Source organism: Lucilia sericata, unplaced genomic scaffold, assembly GCF_015586225.1.
Source record: "Lucilia sericata isolate MDLA Ls3-8-SP2 unplaced genomic scaffold, ASM1558622v1 Contig000034F_arrow, whole genome shotgun sequence".
Lineage (NCBI taxonomy): Eukaryota > Metazoa > Arthropoda > Insecta > Diptera > Calliphoridae > Lucilia > Lucilia sericata.
In genome coordinates this window covers 246,165-265,548 of record NW_023994072.1, presented here as the reverse complement: position 1 = coordinate 265,548, position 19,384 = coordinate 246,165, and the positions used below count along the sequence as shown (strand labels likewise).

The following is a 19,384-nucleotide window of genomic DNA, read 5'->3' as shown; positions in this document are numbered from 1 at the left end:
TTAAATAAAATGATATTTGTTTACGAGATGCTTGGTATTTTCAGATTTTTTACATAAATAATACAAAATATTAACGAAGGTTTTCTCCGTTTAACGGACATTTTTAAATGTAAACTATAACAAACGCTACGTAAACCAGGCGAATTAAGAAAAAGCTGATTGAATAACACCATATGAATTCGCCTTGGGTATTCATAAAACATTAAAATTTATGAAAAATGTTGAAAATCTATGGTTCTATATTTGGCTATGTCGAATCTTAAATACCCTTCACCTATAAACTAGTTTTTTTTTATTAACAAATCGAAATTAAATCTAGCAAAAATGTAGCATAATACAGTATATAATATATATATATATATATATATATATATATATATATATATATATATATATATATATATATATATATATATATATATATATATATATATATATATATATATATATATATATATATATATATATATATATATATATATAGGCAACTTTTGGTAATAGCAAAAATTATCCAAAGGAGTTTAGATAACATTGTTTCCAAAAAAATATTTCTTTTTAAATTAAAAAAATGTTTAATTTTTTCAAAATGTTTTTTTTTTTTGCTGAGAAGAAAGCTTGTACAATTTCCTTTAAGGGATGCGAGTGCGTTGTCTGTTAAACAAATTATTTTTTAACTCAAGAATAGGATATCTATAAAAAAGAATGGGATATCTATAAAAAAATATATAAAAATATATTAACTAACTAACCGTTAAATGAAATTGTTATTTATGTGTTTATCTCCATAGATTTTTATTTAACTTAATTCCCTTTAATGCACTAATATTTTTATAATTGTGGCTTAAATAAAACGTTGCTTTTAAAATTTTACTATTATGCAGTTTGAGAGCAATTGCTTTGAAACTCCTTATTAGATTGGCAACTCTTATAAACAGCTGTTTTGCTTTTCTCTTTTCATGCAACCTGTTTATTGTTAATCCCTTTTGTGCTTTTAGTTTTTAATAACAAACGGCTCCAAAAATATGTTTGTGAAAGAAATTATATCTAAATCGTGGCGTTTTTTATAAAAAAATATAAAATTTATAGGAAAAATTAAAAAAAGTATAATAATCCTATATTAAAAGTGTTGTGTTAATAGTGAAAAGTGTTGTGAACAGAGTATTTTAAAGGTGCTTTATAAAATTCCCAAAATAAATCTTGGTTGTCTATAAGTATTTTTTAGTGTGTCCATCCAAAAAAAAAAGCTCTAAAAATGTCTAATCGCAATATGTTATTACGCCAAGAAAGTGAAGATTCTGCTAGTATAATTTCTCATTCACCCTCGATGTCGTCACTAAACCGTCTACGCGATACATTTCGTCGTACAGAATCCTTATCATCTCAATTGAGTTCTATTGTTTCTAATGCAGCCTCAGCTGCGTCAGGTGCAGTTTTAGGCACCAGTGCAACTAGCGCCACTTCTGAGGCCTCATCAGCTTCTACGTCTCAAGTAACGACACCTATAAAAAAGAAAAAGCCCGGTGAGTACTTTCCAATTAGAATTTTTTGTTAATTCCACAAATAATTAAAGTAGCATCAAGTGAATAGTTTATGCGTATTGTATTGTATATTTTCAAAACCAAACATTCCAGCGTTGGGAATATTGAATTTTTAAATTTTAATAATAAAATTTTAATAAAACAAAATTAAGGACGGAGAGTTTAAAATATTTTGGATTCGGATTATAATTTAGACATATAATCTTTATAAGATAATAATAAATAAATAAATAAATAAATAAATAAAATTTACAAAAATGTTTTAGGTTTCTTTTAAATAAGTTTAGATATGCTGACAGTATGTTCTGTACTAATATTAATTATTATAAAAATTATAATCATATGATCTCGAAAAAATGCCAGAATCTCGAGTTGGTCAGGCTATGAACTCCAAAGTAATAGTCTCAACGATTCTCAGGTTCCTATTAAGTAGTTCATCTATGGCACAGAAAAGTAACGAAATTTCTAACAATTGATATAAGAAAACTATGATCAAATGTTACACTTACTCGGGGAGATATTATAAAAAAAGTAAATAAAATAATACGAGTGATGTATGGAGCAAGTCTGAGGCCTGAAGCAGAAGTTCTTGAAGCAATACTCATTAGTTTGTTGTATAGCCTATTTTCTGTAATTTATTGCCTGACACTCTGTGATCTGCTCAATCGTCTCTACATTCTCAAAATCTTCTCATAACCTGTGGAAGTTAGATATAATATTTTTCCATTTACTAATAAAAGCTCCAGTTAAACAATGCGACGGTACAAGACTATATATGGTCCGTCCAACTTAATTGCCTTTGCATCAATTCTGGACCATAAGTTCATAGATACTTTGCAATCCATAAGAATTAAGATTTTGAATTAATAATCAGAGAATGATTTTAAAAATTCAAAAATTCTTTCATTTAAAGCTCCGAATGTGACTTAATTTTTGTATTCACATAAATTGGAGAAACAATTAGAATTTTAAGATATCTAACTTTCATTTTTATTGGCCTACAAATAATTTTTTAAAAATAAGTTTCAGTATAGAGTTTGGTTATTCATGATATTTGTAATTAACTCTAAATTGGTTAAGTTTGCTTAAATTAAAGGAAATTGTCTTTAATCAAATAAATTATTGAATAATAGTTCAGCTGTTTTTAAGAAATCCCACTACTAAATTTCATTCTGATTGGTTCATAAAAATCGAAGAAAATATTTATATTACATTAAAAAAATCCTTTTTTTTATTGTAAAATTAAAATGATAAACCAAGAATTTTCTATAAATCTTCCAACGAACATAAAAATTAAACCCTTAACAGCTGATGAAAATAAAAAAGATGCAGTATAATTTAAGAACCCCTGACCCAGTGGAATAGCTTATACGCCCACAATGCAAAAATAAACTAAAACATAACATGACAAACAAAAAAAAAAAATCAATAATACCATTCACACCAACCACCACCACTTACAAATTCACCACTTAAAAATGCAAAAAGGAAACAGGGAAATGTGAGCAAAAAACACACCAAAGAACTTATACGTGAAATAAAGTTTTCAGTTGTAGTTACATATTGGTAAAATATACAAGGCAAAATAGAAAAAGAAAATTTAACTCGATTACTAAATAGAAAAAAAGTGAAATTTATTTAAAATTATTATAAAATTTTTATTTTATTTCCGTTTAATAACACAAATAAGTTCAATTTAATTTTGTTAAATAAACCCCTCAAATTATACTACAAAAAATTCAACAAGAAAAAGTAAAAGTAGAAAGAAAAAGGTAATAGCAAGTCGTCATTCGTTCAAGGAGCTAACTTCGATTTTTCACAAATCGAAATCTTAACGTTTGATTGAAAAACGAAGGAATAGCGACGTGATTATGGTAAAACCAAACAAAATCTATTTTTATTGTTCTATTTATAGGATCAGGATATTTGAACAGAAATTAGTACCTTAAAAAAGAATACAAACAAATATTTTGTGATTTTGAATCATTAAACAAGTAAAATCTGTTTTGAAGGCAAAAATAATTTTGTTGTAAGAAATCAACAAAAAAAAAAAATTTGCCACATCTGAAGAAAAAATTACGAATATGCGTGCTTTGGTCGAAGATACAAAAAAACTAAGCGTGAATAATAACAATAACAATAATAACGATATTGCAAATAGCGAGGTGACAACTACAATTGCAAGAAACTCTAGCAAAACAGCAAGTGCAGCAACAAAAAAATTAAATACAAAAATTGCCACTAAAACAAATACGCAGCAGCCAGTAAGTAAAACTAAAGTGGCTGCAGCAACTAAAACAACAGTGGCAACAGTAGCAAAACCTTCAACAGGGCTAAAGACACCAAATACAGAAAAACCAACAGCAGCTGCAGCAGGTGAAGCCGCAGCTAAAACGTCATTTACCAATAAAACGTACAAAATGCAACAGCAGCAACAACAACAGCAACAAACGACAATAACTAGTACCACCAATACCAATACTAAGGCAGGAAAAGCTGCCGCAAATTGTCCTTCACCTCCAACAACCGGAGTCAAATTGCGTACCAAGCAACAGCCACAACCTAAAAATGACAAGAAAGAAAATCACAATAACAATACCACAACAACTGGTCCAACCACAACGTCATCAACAACAATTGCATTGCCCAAAGCAGCACATGCTAATACCACTGAGGAAATTGCCGGTGGTGTACAGGATACAATTTATTTGTGCAATTTTCGCGTCTCGGTCGATGGTGAATGGTTGTGCTTGAAAGAATTGCAGGATATCGATAGTAATCCCGCTATCTCGAACTCTGATGGACGCTTAGCTGGCAGTGGTAGTGGTGGTGGCGGTGGTGTTGGAGGTCAACGACCCTATTCGATGTATTCGCAAAAGCACAAACGCTATTCGGCCGGTGATCGTAGCTCGTATGGCGGTGGCGGCGGTTTCGAGGATAATGGTATATTTGCATTACACAATTTTATAGCTGGTCGTCGTTTGTATGATGAACAGGGTCACGCTTTTCATACAAATATGCTTACTGCACCCCATGCACGAGAAAGTGGCTTTATTGGTGTTTTTGGTGGTGGTGGCGGGGGTGCTAGTCAAAGTTCGAATGAATGGTCAAATCTTTGTAGGTTGCTTTTTATGCTATTTATGTATAAACGTTATAATTATGATTTTTACTTTTTTCAAATCTTGTACTACTATTTATTTTTTTACTTTTACTTTTGGTTAATTTTAAATTTGCATTTACAAACAGAAATATTGGAATATTGACATGAATTCATATAACAATCCTTTGGGTTATTGTTAGGAAAATTCTTCAATTTTAAACCAATTCAACAGTAACATTCTGAAATTTGCAAAATTTAATACTGTTGTAATGATTTGACGATTTTTTAACAACCAAATATGCAATTTAATAAATTCTTAATTGGTTTGGCTTATCCTTTGTAGAATTTTAGAAATTGCTAGTGGATATTCGTGCCACTAATATAAAACTTTAATTTAAGTTTATAGTCGAATGATGGATTTAATCTGAACTTTCAGGAAAGCATTCCACTCTTAACAATTTATTATTTTCGATTCGTGAGCTCAAGCGATCATATGAATTCGTACACTAAACCGTTTTAAATATGGAATTAGATTAATAGTTCCATTATGAATTTTATTAAAATATTAGAAAAATAAATAGAAATAAATAAACCTGTAAATTATAAAATAACACAACTTTCGCTAACGTTCGTAATACAGATTATTTCGTGGAATACATTGTTTCCCAACTTGATTTACTCTATTAAAAAGAAATAAGACATAAAATGTTATATTAATATTAAATTTTCTTACATTTTAACATTACAACTATACATTACTCTTGCCACTATCCTTCGTTTTTCCCTTGTCTATAGATTTTTTATTTCTCACTGGACTACTTGAAGCTGAGGTATCTGAATTTAGCAAAGGTTTCTTTTCAATTTTTACAGATCTTTTATTTTTCTTGTTACCAGGTTCAGTTGATGAATAATCTGAAAGGGATTTTTTTCTTATATGAAAGAAACGTACTGGTGAATTTAAAAGTATAGAGGATGATGAAGACGAATCTGAAATTAATTAATATAATTTAACTATTATATGTTATACATTTTAAATTTGTTTAAGATTTACTCTTTTTGGTCTTAAGTTGTGGCTGCGATTTCTTTTTCTTGCAAAAACTTTTACAACAACAAATTATTACCACCAAAATAATGGCAATGACTGGTATGGCTATAACGACCATTTGTGGTGGTGCTAAGTCTATGGTACGCAGTAAAGATTTAGTATTTGTGAAATTTGTTTGAGCGGGATTATCTAGTTTATTATCTTCTACTTCAGAAGAAATAGCATTTGATTGGGTTTCAAGGGCGTTTTTTGTTATCTCAAGATTAATTTGAAGTGGTATCTTAGCATCGTGATGTATAGTTTGATTTCTTTCTCTTTGCTCTGCATTTGTTTGATCGGTGATATCTAAACGTAAAAATATTTAAAGATTTGTTATTAAATTTTCTTAAAATAATAGTTATTTTAAGTTTACTTTAAAAGAGTCTAGTATAGTCAAGTCTATAGTCTAGTCTATAGTCTAGTCTATAGTCTAGTCTATAGTCTAGTCTATGGTCTAGTCTATAGTCTAGTCTATAGTCTAGTCTATAGTCTAGTCTATAGTCTAGTCTATAGTCTAGTCTATAGTCTAGTCTATAGTCTAGTCTATAGTCTAGTCTATAGTCTAGTCTATAGTCTAGTCTATAGTCTAGTCTATAGTCTAGTCTATAGTCTAGTCTATAGTCTAGTCTATAGTCTAGTCTATAGTCTAGTCTATAGTCTAGTCTATAGTCTAGTCTATAGTCTAGTCTATAGTCTAGTCTATAGTCTAGTCTATAGTCTAGTCTATAGTCTAGTCTATAGTCTAGTCTATAGTCTAGTCTATAGTCTAGTCTATAGTCTAGTCTATAGTCTAGTCTATAGTCTAGTCTATAGTCTAGTCTATAGTCTAGTCTAGTCTAGTCTATAGTCTAGTCTAAACCTAAAAAAGTACTATTTTTGTTAGTACTATGTATTTCAAAATTTCAATTTTCCTTTTAGAGCATCTAAGTTTGCTTTGAGAGTTATGCACCATTTTCGATGCCAATATGATGAAATTGCCAATAAAATTAATCTAAACTTAATCCTACAAATCTTTTTAGTTCCAACACAAAATACAATTCAAACTTACTTTTTCCATTATTAATTCTCTGTTTAGTTTTCTTAATATTATGAGTCTTTCTACTTCCAATTTGTGGGCTTTGCTGCTTCACAAAACTTTCATCTTTACTTTGCAACTCAACTAAATTATCGCCAAACAAGTTGGTATCCTTTTTAGCTTTTTTAAGATATTCATAAATTCGTAAGACAGCTCCTAAACCTGGATAAAATTGCTCATCCGATAAATGTATGTTTATATTTTCCATTAGCCATATTTTAAATTGCTGGTTATAATATTGCTGATCGATATTATCAAATCGATAACATTTGGTAACAGTTTCATAAAATTTAACCAAAACATAAGCAGAACTTTGTGATTTTAAATCAAATGTTCTTTTACGTCTAAACGGTAACCATATATTAGCCAAATAACCATCTTCATCTTCCAATTTTGGCAGTTGAACAATCATTTGTTCATCATTGGGTTGATTCTCATCTGTGGCTATATCTAGAAGCATACAAAATGAAGGCTCATTACAGTTATCCTCATGTTGTTCAGCAATATGCAATGGTTCTATATGTACGGATTTTAATTCCATAAGAACATTTTGTAAAGGAGCTTTCCAACCATTGCCATTGGTATTTAGAAATTGTTTAGATTCTTGATGTAAAGTTAAAATTTGCTGGGCAGTATTTAGGCTTATTTGACCAGCATAATAAGAATATTTTGTTACCGGTACCATATAGAAATTTAAATAGCCACCTAAAGTATCATAAAAAGCTTTTTGTACTAAATGCTTTGAGTCTAATGAGGTAGTTTTCAATATCATTTGATGACAGATATAAAAGTAATTTAGTACCAGAGCCACCATGTGATCATTTAGCAAACATTCTGGCAAATCTTTGGGTATAAGACTCTGAAATATTGTTAATTTATAGAAAACAATAACTTTATGTATATATGTATATAACTTACCTCGAAATCTTTACGAATGGCCAATAAAGCCACCTCTTCGCTAGTGAAACATCTTTTGGCAGTACTATCAAAAAGATTTGTACCCACAAAACTTTCAATATTCATATATTTACCGGAACAATGATTTATTATAGGACGATCTTGTTTTTCTTTATTTGCAATTTTCGCTTTATTATAACTTCCATTCTCTTTATTTATCGAGTCAAAACCAAGTTGTTCATTAGGATTATTAAATTTATCTTGATCTTTAGATTGTTTATAAGAATTATGTTCTAAATGATTTAAATCATGATAACTATTATTATCCTCATCGTGATAATCTAAAAGTTTATGATTTTTATTGAACTCGCTACGATCTTGATCATCGTGTTCATTATTTTTATTAGCTTCCTGACTTTTTAGCACATCAGCGTTAAATTTGGAATAAAATTGATTTTCATTGTAATCGTAATGATGATTATTTGTCTCATCATTTTTAGACTTGAATTTTTCATTATTTTTGGCTTCAAATTTCTTGGCAGAATTTTTCGTTTGATCAAGATTGTCCATTGAATTTGAGTTTTCTTTATATTTTTTATTGAGATTTAAATTATTTTGATCATCAAATTTATTTTCATTATTAATCGCACTAGCTTTATTACTGCTTCCATCAAGGCTTTTAGTATTAAATTGTGTATTAAAAGAATTAGGATAATAGTAATCTATATTATTTGTTTTGCCCGAAATCTTTAAAAGATCTTGTTGTCGCTCATTATTTAAAGCTGTTTGCACTTTAAAATCATTCGCAAAATCTGAATCACGTTCTATGGTTTTCACCTGCCAATCGTAAACTGAACTATCACTTGCACACAACTGGACCATTACTATTAAAATGTTAAATATTATTTTCATTATAATTACGTTGTATTATATATTTAGTTTTCTATATTTTGTATTTAATATAAATTTTTTATTTCTTTAATATAAACGTATAAATATAAAATTGTAAATTTGTTATTTTTCATTTGACTTAATTTGTATTTGATTTGCAAAGAATATCAGAGAATGGATGAGAACAAATTAAAACAAAAAGTATTGCCAGTTTTTAATTTAAAACAGCAATGAAGCCCTTGTTTCTAAGTTTCATATTTCATATAATAAATTAATTTTTTTAGCCCGTGATCCTGCTGAAATAGAACGTAGTAATTTGGTAAATATTTGTAAATTGGTGGTAAAAGAATTACTCGAACAATCGGTGCGCTATGGACGTATGTTGGACTCTGATCATTTGCCCTTGCAACATTTCTTTATTGTTATTGAACATGTTTTGGGCCATGGTTTGCGTACGAAAAAGGTACTTTTTGTGAAATAAAAAATATATATGTACATATTTACCTTAAGTGTTTAAACACTTTTGTTTTAGGGCCTCTTGGGTCCTCGCAAAGAACTCTGGGATCTTTTACAATGCGTTGAGACCTATTGTCCCGAGGCTCAGGATATAACTGCCAGTGTACGAGATTTACCAACAGTACGCACTCATATAGGTCGCGCACGTGCCTGGTTGCGTATTGCTTTAATGCAGAAAAAACTCTCGGATTATTTACAAGCTCTAATAGAACATCGCGAAGATGCTTTATATGAATATTACGAACCACACGCTTTAATGATGAGCGATGAGGTACATAGTTGCTTTAAATTAAACGATCATCTTACTCTCAATTACGTTTTAAATGCTTTTCAGATTGTCATCATAATGGGCATTTTAGTGGGTCTTAATGTTATCGATTGTAATTTATGTGTTAAAGAGGAAGATCTTGATTCTCAACAGGGTGTTATAGATTTTTCTTTATATTTACGTTCTAGTTCTCGTAACAATGACAATGATAATGACGAAGAATGTAATCAGACAAGTGATGCTAATGGACAAGGCAATATGATTGCTGTTTTGGACCAAAAAAATTACATTGAAGAATTAAATAGACATTTGAAGTGAGTGTTAAAATATTTTAAAGGAAATATGAAATGGTTTAATGAGATTACAATGAGAGATTTGTTAGAGATCATTTAAATTTTTTTTATGAATCTGATCTTAAATCTATTAAAAAGATAATCGAAAGAATGAAAAAAAGATAACATCCTATTTTGGAAGTGAGCTAAAGTCGACGGCTTAAGTATGCAGTGCTGCGAATAATTTGATCAATGATTGTGGAAAATGGAAACCATTAAACCACAAAACACTTGTGTATCATCGATATCGAATGAATGAATCCATTCTCGTATTTTTTGATATCCTAGAAAGAGTTGGTTATATATAATTAACATTACGTTGGATACGTGGACATAACGTTAACATTTGTTATGAACGGGCAGATTATCTGCAATTAGGGACTATAACCAGTCCCTTGAGTAGGCTAGTTTATGTTAGGTTCAGAAGGGTTATATATCATAAACAGGTACAACTCCATTTGGAGATCATAAGTTTCATTGTAGTTCTCTTGGTAGACCCAAAGATATACAAACAAAACATTAGAAAAACAATAAGAACATAAAAAAGGCATTTCAGGCATTTCAACTTGAGATTCTTTATTGTAAGACAGTTCGCATAAACTGCAATAGTTACTTTATGACAAAAGTCCTAATTGAGTAATGTCCCGTTAAGATCCTTCTTAGAATCCTTAGACTACCCTTATCTAATCCTAAAAGTATCCCTTACATCAAGTGTTGGCCATAAGGCCTTTTTGTATTTTGTTATCCATTTTCAATTTATTATTATTATTATTATTAAAAAAATTGCATAAAAAGTCGGGTCAAATTAGGTTAGATATCGTTAAATCAGATTGATAGGAAGTGTATCAAATCCGAAGATGTTTGTTGGTAAAACCAAATACCTTATATAGCGATCAATGAAGGTATTAATGTCCGATGTTCAGAAATTCATTTTCCTGGACGTAATTTCCCAATCAAAGTTCATGAGGATTGTTATATCTGGAATAATATCACTCCTAAGATTCGTGGATCAAATTTCGATGAAAGCCTCACAATGAAAATGAAACTGATCCAGAGTTTTACTGTCCTCTTTACATGCTCTAAACTCGTCTGAATATGCACTTCCAATTTTTTATAGTTGCGTCCATTCGTGTCCATTCAAAATTCGTACCATCACACTAACCTCATACTTGCTCTTATAGGGGTCACCTATTTCCTTAATTTCCCCAAAAGTCATTTTATTGAAGTATTTTTTATATCGTAAATGCAGTCCACTTTACGTTGTTGCTCAAGCGAATAAAGTGATAAAAACTTTTATTTCAACTTACATATACTTCCACATGACGTATATTTGATGACCTAATTTGAAATGGTTCTCTTAGTTAGACCTGTCCGAATTGGTAGTGGTCAGGTATATTTCCACCGAGTTCATAAATAATCATTTGAAACATTGTACTATTAAAAAGGGGAGTTGTTAGAGCGAGTTCCTGTCAGCATTTTGAATGGATCATAAAGCATTCGTCGCTAAGGTTTAACATATTAAATTAAGAATTATTCACAATTTGATTCTACTATTCTATTTTAATGTTATTCACATGAAGAGAATTTCTATAATCAATCCTACTAAATGAATCTCCTTAAAAATTGTAATCTCTTAAACCATTTTGAATAATTTCAACAATACACTAACATTTTATTATATAAAAAAATTATTCAGTGCAACCGTAGCAAATTTACAAGCCAAAGTTGAATCGTTAACTACCACAAATGCTCTTATGAAAGAAGATTTAGCTATTGCCCGCAATAGTTTATTAGCTTTACAAGCGGAAAATCAAGCAATGAGGCAAAATTCTCAAATAAGTATGTATTTTATTTAACTTCGAAATAATTAAAATAAGTAACCTAAAATAAATCATCATAAATTAGATGCTGGCCCACCTTCAATTAACTCAAACCAAAGTGACAATAGTTCAAATTCCAAGGAAAATGACAAAGCTGTAGTGGAATCCCTAAAAGCTGAGCTAGAAAAGGAAAAAAAGAAATCTTCGGAATTAGATAAAGAATTAAAATTACAAATCTCTCTTAAAGCAGAATCAGATATGGCTATGAAACTATTAGAGAAGGATATACATGAAAAGCAGGATACTATTGTATCCTTGAGATTACAATTGGATGAAATAAAACAAATCAATTTGGAAATGTATCGTAAATTACAGGTTGGTAAGCATGCGAAACTCGTATGCTAGAAATAAATTCAAATAAGGGAATCATCCATCATTCATTGTACCGCATCTAAAGCTAAAGCTTAAATCATCATTTCATCAAACAACTTCAATTAAAAACATGCATTATTTACTTTCAGTTAATTGAGCTTTAATCATTTAAAAATATTAAGATGATTATTATTATTTTATTATAAAGCTAAGCTTATTAGATTTTTAGTGCTATACTTTTTATGCTGTTTAATATTTAATAATCTTTACATTGTAAACCCATAATTCATTTATATTATTATTGTATTTGTTACCTTATAATTACCCTCCTTAATCAAACATTAGGAATGCGAAGCCGAACTTACACAAAAGGGCGAAATGGTGGCACGCCTACAAACAAAAGCCTCGCAAATTGGCAATATTTTACAATCGTTAGAAAAGAAATACGAACAGCAGCAGATACAATCAACCTCCGGCTCATCGTCAGCGGCCGATAGATCTCCCAGCACTAGACGACAACAAAATCTTCAAAAATTCGAAGCTTTAACCAAAAAACATAAACAGGATATTGGTCCGCCTATGAAACGTTTACATTTGAAAATGGATGGTATACCGCCCTTCAATCCCAACAATTATCGTAAATCACCTTCAACAACGGAAAAATACCATGAATCTATAGCCGAAGTAAAGACACCTTTATCGGCTAAATCGCTAAAACTTTCCGATGAAGAGGATAATACTGGCAACACTAATATGCCGCCTGCTTCGCTACCCAATAATGCTGTGACCAAAACTGATTATCTTTTTAAAGAGGAAAAGGCAGCTAATTAAGTCAAACAGAATTATATTTTTTTGGTTTTTGTTTGATATTTTAAACGCATTTATTGAAATTTGCTGAGTATTATTTTTTTTAATTGTTTGCAAAAATTAAATATTTTGTAAATTTAGGCGATACAATTAGGGTCAGTTGGAGATTTTTTAAGAGTTATGCGTTAAATGTTCAAAAATATGTAGTAAAAACGTAACATTTTGTAAGGTTATTACTTATATTTTGAGAGTGTTGTTTCGGTATAATTTAAATGATTTGCAAGAAATTACATTAGCAACTAAAGTTGTCTGTCACTGATTTTTGGTACATTTACCGAGAATCTAATAATCTTCAAGTTCTTATTGAGATAAATCCATTTAGATCGGATATGTTACGATTTATAACTATCACTAGAAGGAGAGTAATTGGGAAAATTTACACGCGGAGTATATGTAGTTAAATAGTATACTTGTGATAACATATATTTACAAGCCAATCCAGAAGTATTATACGATCTTGGAAGTCAATTTAAAAGATCGTAATCCTATAGATTTTACCAACGCGTTGTCGCCTTAGAAGGTTCCCCTTATTTGAGGATAACTTTAACGTATTTGACATTGTCATTTTGACTAAAAATACAAAAGCGTTTAACGCCTCGTTCCTCGCCATCTACTCCTTCGTTCGACCGGTGTTATTAATATCTCGTGGTTTGGCCTGGGCAACTCCTCCATGGCTAACTGGCTATCATGCTGAGGATAATCTTTTCTAAAAGTAGGAGAAGCTTTATCTGCGGTCTGACTGTTAACATCTCCATCTACTGAGTGACACTGGTTTCACCAAAGAAGTCACTCGATAGTTCCAGAAATCCATCCCCCTTTAAGTCAGTCCTTCATTTGCAACAATTTTGGCATGCAGGATCGTGTCTTCGTCCCAAGTACTGTCCAATTTCATCTTCTCTCATCGACTGTGACGTCCGCAAAGTCCCTATTTGAATACAGGTCGACCAAGCCACAAGTCCTGTCCCTTCCAAAATAACAGTACAAATGAATTAATGTTATTGATAACGACAACTCATTACCAAGTAAAGTATGATTTTACTACATTACTTACTTTGATCTTAAAAGTGGATCTATAACGTAAATCCCAAACGGTAAGGCCCTTAGTAAACAAGAGTGAACCCAGGATTGGTATTATTACTTTATTTTTTTGGAAATAACGAATATTCTGAATATTTAATTCATAATGAAATGTAAATGATCTAAGCACCATTTAGAACATATAAAATATTTCTAAATATAAAGTTTCAACTGCAGCTAACTTAACGCCTAATAAAAAATACGTTAAGAATGAATAAAAACTTTAACTTTATTAAACTAGATAACAAACCTACAAATGGATCGATTTATTTTGATTACAATTTAGGCTTTATCTTTATTTTTTCTACAATCTTTGATATATTGATTTAAAAAATTAACATAAAACTTATAATTAAAATACTTAAGAATGTAACGCCTTTATTAATAAAAGAAATAAAATATTAAAAGAGATATTACGAGATATTATAATTAGTTAAATGTATGAAACGTAAAAAAAACTACTACAAAAATGATATATGAACAACTTGTAGGTCCTATATAATCTGGTATAAATAAAGTAAATAAAATACATTAAACAAAATCTATATATACAATACATACAATACATATATAATAAAAAGCCTATTTAAAATTCCAAAAAGTAAAATGTTGAAATTTCAATATATAGTATATGAATGTATTGAATGAAAATGTTTACGATTTAAAATAAATTTAGAGACATTGTAGTTTTGAAATCTTATTTAAACAAAGATACAAGAAACAAATATAAATTTTAATTGAGTTAATTATAATATATGTATTAATTTAGGTTGTTTTAATTTTTTTAATTATAAAAATCATCTAAAGCTTTAAAATTGTAACATGCTTCAACTATATAAAATTATACATTAATTACTACTAAATCCCCTATATACACATGTGTATTCTTAGATATTTCTTTCTTTATTTATTTTAAACAGCATATTATATAATTTATTGATAAAAAAGACATAATTTAAAAATAAAACTCTATATATTAATAAAATATAACAAGATGTTTAATTTTTTTACTAATTTTATTTAACAGGAATGTGAGGCTTCTTTAAAACATAAAACTGAATTGTTGTTGAAATTAGAATCTCAGAAAGAGGATATGGCTAGTACCATAGCTCATTTAGAGAAAAAGTAAGTGAAATTTTTTCGAATATATGAGGATATATTAAGGTTTTGAAGTGAAATTATTTTAAAGTTGAAAAGAATTTGGATATTTATGCGAATAGGTTAACCTATCTAATTAGATTGATTTAAACAGTTGGGAATTGTATACATGTTATACTTCTTTTGAATGTCGTAGTGTTTGGTACAGTTATTTGTATAAGTTGTTACAGTTCTTACTAGAGCAGATTTTTAATAATGCTATATCAAATACATTTAAATAATGGGCTTAACGAACATTTCAATTCAAATCGAAATCAGTTTGGCGTCGTATTTCGGTATGACGATCCTTCACTAAAATGAAAATTACGTTCACAATGTAGAATCGTAGAGTATTAAAATGAATAGGAATTGCTTTTCCTTTTTCTTACGAATCCGATTTTTTTTGTTGCAATTCATTTTTTCGATCGTAGTGTAACTCAATGAGAAAATGCAGAATAGGAGTGCATAATGCCGATATGAACCCCTGATTCAAGTTATGGGGATTTGACCAATTATGGATCTAACTCTGCATAATTTTCTTAAAAAATTATATAGCATTTTATAATTTGCTTTATATTTATGTCCAATTATATCGTAGAACTAATAATTATAAATTAAATATGTATAAACGATATAGTATGGTCTGATTTTCTCCATATTTACATGGTGTAAATCGTATTTTCCTAAAAAATATTTTAATGGTTGATTGCTAAATTCATGCACCCATTTTCTCCATATTCAATAGGTGTTGTTGTCAAAGGAATCTAGATTCATAGCTATATATATAGGGGATTTTTTTGAAATCTTTTGAAATCGACATCCGGTTTCAAAAAACAAAACTCTTGACTTGTGCTTCAAAACATTTATTTTGATACATATTCCGCTTGCATCACACTAAGCGAACAACATGTTCTTAAAGATAAAGATCTAAGCTTTCTTTTGAGCCAAAAACAAAATAAAAATGGCCCAACTTGGAAAAATATTCAAAAAGTGTTTTGCAAAAAAATTTCGAACTTTGTTCCACAGTAAACGACCGATCTTGTTAAAAAACTGTTAATTTTACCCCCACTTTATTTATTTATTTATTTTATTTATTCATTCATTCAAGTAATACAAAGCCTTTAAGGCCAATCTAACATATTACTTAGTAATTATCACCTAAGCATAAATAATTAAAATAAAATAAAATTATATATATGTACATATATATATATATATATATATATATATATATATATATATATATATATATATACAATACAAAATAAATAAATTTTAATCACATTCTATCAAAATTTTAATGGTTCCCCAACCGTAATGTCAAAAAGCAACAAGAAGAAGTATATAAAAGCAGTAATTTTAAGAAAAAGAATAATGGCCCAAATTAATAGCGACAAAAACCTTCTTTCTTTAAAGTATACCAATCCATAAAAATTTTGAAATCAAATTACAGGTCTCGATTTTCAAGATAATTTGATGAAATTTGGTGAGATCCATTATATCACCTAGACCCCATAAAACAATACCATCCGAATAGGACTTTGGAATTTATATTAATGTTAAATAATCTAGTATCTCTATAAAAATCGGCGCAACTTAGACCCCATCCCACATACAAAGTTCTCCTCAGAAGTTGACATGAACGTCCTTAATTGCCTCATAAATACTAGTACATATGACAATGAAAAATAAATAAACATATATCCCTCCACCAAATTGTATTATTATTATTCGAGCATATTTGAACCTAACTCCGATATAAAGTATTTTTCAGAAAATCAGCTTTTCTTGATTATTAAGTATACAAAACTTTAAAGCATTTGTCTTCTTTAACGTTCATGAAAAAGTGATATACTTTTTCAACGTACTCTTTTATACTCTATGTAGAATGGATAGGGCCGATTTGAAATTTTCAAAAATTTTAAAAAGTCCAGGTCTCAACTAATTGGACATAAATGCTTTATTAAAAATAAATCACATATGCTATTCTTTAACAACGGTATTATATAGGCGACCATGACCGAATATACTTTCTAAATTGTTTCCTACATGTCTAACAAACGGCTTTAAAGTTTTTCCTCGTATTGATTCCCTACGCCACATTAGTGGGGAGAATGTTATGTATGTAACACACTAATAGGCTTAGAATAATTTTCTGAACCGATTTAGATATGTCCATCCGTTGTGTAATCAAACTACAGGTCGCAATTTTGAAGATAATGTAATAAAATATGGTACATGATTTAATATTTTACAAAATTTAAAACAAATTTAAAGAAAAGCATAACTACCCTGTGCGATAAAACAGTCACGAATATAAGCATGATATATCCCAGGTTCTTATTCAACTCAATAATTTCTCAAAAACCTTAATTGTTCCGCCAAGATTTTAAAATTATTTTACACTAAATTGCAACATTTTCTTCACCTAGATGGAGCAACGATAAAGTTAATTTAGGAGAAATATTAAAAACTACCTCGAATACATTGTCCAATCAAGTTAGTGCTTCCGAAGAACGTGCAACACGAGCTGAAATTGAAGTACATAAAGAACGTGAATTACGCTTGCAATTGCAGGAAAATGAGCTAAAACTCAAGGAGAAAATCATTAGTTTAGAAAATAAAACTAAAGAATTCAACGACGAAGTACAAAAAAATCAGAAACTCAAAATAGATTTAGAAAAAATTCGCCATCAATGGTCAGAGGCTCAAACTACGCTCGAAGAGTTGGGCATACAATTGAGTGAAAACAAACTTAAAGTAGCGGAACTGCAAGAAAAAGACAAACGACAACAAGAGTTACTAAACAATTCATTAACATCTTCTCAGTCCTATTTAAATGAAATACAACCTATTGCTGGAGCAGCTGGCATATGGGCGCCTGATTCCATAGCCACACATTGTACAGCCTGTAAGAAAGAATTTAATTTAACACGTCGCAAACATCACTGCCGCAGTTGTGGAGAAATATTTTGCCGCACCTGTTCCGATCACACTCTACCATTGCTCAATGAAAACGGACAATTGGGTAAACCAGTGAGAGTTTGTTTATCCTGTTTTGCGTCCCACAAATGATTGTTATTGTATAAAGATTGTTATCAGTAAAATTTATTGTAATTTATTTGTTTCTATAACCCCCGATATATTTTAAAATTTTTGAGAAATTTTCTAATGCTTTTATTTGTTGTATATTACATACTTATACATACTATATTTATATTATTCAAAATAATACTAACTATTTACAAATATTTCATAGAATTACACAAATTTGTTATAAAGTATTTTTACATGCCTAAAATATTGATGTATACAAACAGAAATTTAAATACAAATGTATTTTAATAAATTTACATATACACAATTACTTTTTTGTGAATTTTTTTTAAATTTTTAATTTTTGTGAAACAAAACACAAAATTTTAACATTTGTAATTATTTTGAACATAACTGTAGTTTTGTATTTCATGTCAAATGTGTAATATTGATATTTGATTTGTTTCATTTAAAATTTTTCAATCATATTTACATATATGTATATATTTTATAGATTTTAATCAATTTTATATACATTTTCCAGTTAATTTTTATATTTTAGCTACGATTTTAAAATTATCATTATTTGCGATCCCGCTAAAATTGATGACATCTATAACACTCAGATTTTTGCAAAATTTTCATCGGTTACCTTCAAAACGTTTGTTGCAAAATTCATTTTTACTGCTTTCAACTGAGAATGTAAGTTACAAAATTTAGATAAATTAGCCCCAATTTCGCTCGAAAACCCCGGAGATAAATATGTACGTATTATCACCTAGATAGATAGATAGATATATAGATAGATAGATAGATAGATAGATAGATAGATAGATAGATAGATAGATAGATAGATAGATAGATAGATAGATAGATAGATAGATAGATAGATAGATAGATAGATAGATAGATAGATAGATAGATAGATAGATAGATAGATAGATAGATAGATAGATAGATAGATAGATAGATAGATAGATAGATAGATAGATAGATAGATAGATAGATAGATAGATAGATAGATAGATAGATAGATAGATAGATAGATAGATAGATAGATAGATAGATAGATAGATAGATAGATAGATAGATAGATAGATAGATAGATAGATAGATAGATAGATAGATAGATAGATAGATAGATAGAAAAGTCGAAAATTTTCTATAAAAAGATTTGAGTCAAATATTTTTTTATAAAAGTAGATATTTAGATAAATGTTTAATTCGCATTTTTTATAAAATTCTGTATTTTTTAGAATTAATTCACATACTTAGGGTTAAGTAAGATATATACAACTTGGCAGCACTTTTTATGCTATTGTGAATTGTTTTTTCAGAAAAACCTAACAGCTGTCGCAACATACAGTGTTGACT

The 19,384-nt window shown here is 29.1% G+C and overlaps 2 protein-coding genes across 7 annotated transcripts; one reads left to right on the top strand and one right to left on the bottom strand.

Annotated features, from left to right (window-relative positions):
* The first annotated feature begins 1,000 nt into the window (after nucleotides 1–1,000).
* LOC119612342 (protein RUFY3) lies at nucleotides 1,001–18,332 on the top strand. Of its 5 annotated transcripts, none has more exons than XM_037968145.1 (9): nucleotides 3,031–3,310; nucleotides 3,454–4,655; nucleotides 8,870–9,048; nucleotides 9,118–9,372; nucleotides 9,436–9,683; nucleotides 11,398–11,540; nucleotides 11,607–11,896; nucleotides 14,865–14,962; nucleotides 17,407–18,332. In XM_037968145.1, the coding sequence occupies exons 2-9, from the start codon at nucleotides 3,623–3,625 to the stop codon at nucleotides 18,047–18,049; spliced, it is 2,889 nt and encodes a 962-aa protein (XP_037824073.1). In that variant the 5' UTR covers nucleotides 3,031–3,310; nucleotides 3,454–3,622; the 3' UTR covers nucleotides 18,050–18,332. The 5 variants fall into 5 exon arrangements, with proteins under 5 accessions (XP_037824094.1, XP_037824086.1, XP_037824101.1 ...); XM_037968152.1 differs by having other exon boundaries at nucleotides 3,032–3,310; nucleotides 3,454–4,481; XM_037968166.1 differs by lacking the exons at nucleotides 3,031–3,310; nucleotides 3,454–4,655 and adding an exon at nucleotides 1,001–1,520.
* On the bottom strand, nucleotides 4,916–8,795 carry LOC119612373. 2 transcript variants are annotated; one of them, XM_037968183.1, is made up of 5 exons: nucleotides 7,716–8,795; nucleotides 6,771–7,656; nucleotides 5,690–6,028; nucleotides 5,393–5,625; nucleotides 4,916–5,318 (listed from the first exon to the last, which is right to left on the bottom strand). In XM_037968183.1, exons 1-5 carry the CDS (start codon nucleotides 8,604–8,606, stop codon nucleotides 5,280–5,282), a joined length of 2,388 nt encoding a protein of 795 aa, XP_037824111.1. In that variant the 5' UTR covers nucleotides 8,607–8,795; the 3' UTR covers nucleotides 4,916–5,279. The 2 variants fall into 2 exon arrangements, with proteins under 2 accessions (XP_037824111.1, XP_037824117.1); XM_037968189.1 differs by having other exon boundaries at nucleotides 5,398–5,625.
* Nucleotides 18,333–19,384: the final 1,052 nt, after the last annotated feature.

Excerpts from the sequence above, each read along its gene's own strand:
- LOC119612342 (XM_037968145.1), top strand. The coding sequence starts at position 3,623 with ATGCGTGCTTTGGTCGAAGATACAAAAAAACTAAGCGTGAATAATAAC. Across the intron at positions 4,656-8,869 it reads GAATGAATGGTCAAATCTTT|CCCGTGATCCTGCTGAAATA; the intron begins GTAGGTTGCTTT and ends TAATTTTTTTAG. Across the intron at positions 9,684-11,397 it reads GAATTAAATAGACATTTGAA|TGCAACCGTAGCAAATTTAC; the intron begins GTGAGTGTTAAA and ends AAAATTATTCAG.
- LOC119612373 (XM_037968183.1), bottom strand. The coding sequence starts at position 8,606 with ATGAAAATAATATTTAACATTTTAATAGTAATGGTCCAGTTGTGTGCA. Across the intron at positions 7,657-7,715 it reads CCATTCGTAAAGATTTCGAG|AGTCTTATACCCAAAGATTT; the intron begins GTAAGTTATATA and ends ACAATATTTCAG. Across the intron at positions 5,319-5,392 it reads AGGATAGTGGCAAGAGTAAT|AGTAAATCAAGTTGGGAAAC; the intron begins GTATAGTTGTAA and ends TCTTTTTAATAG.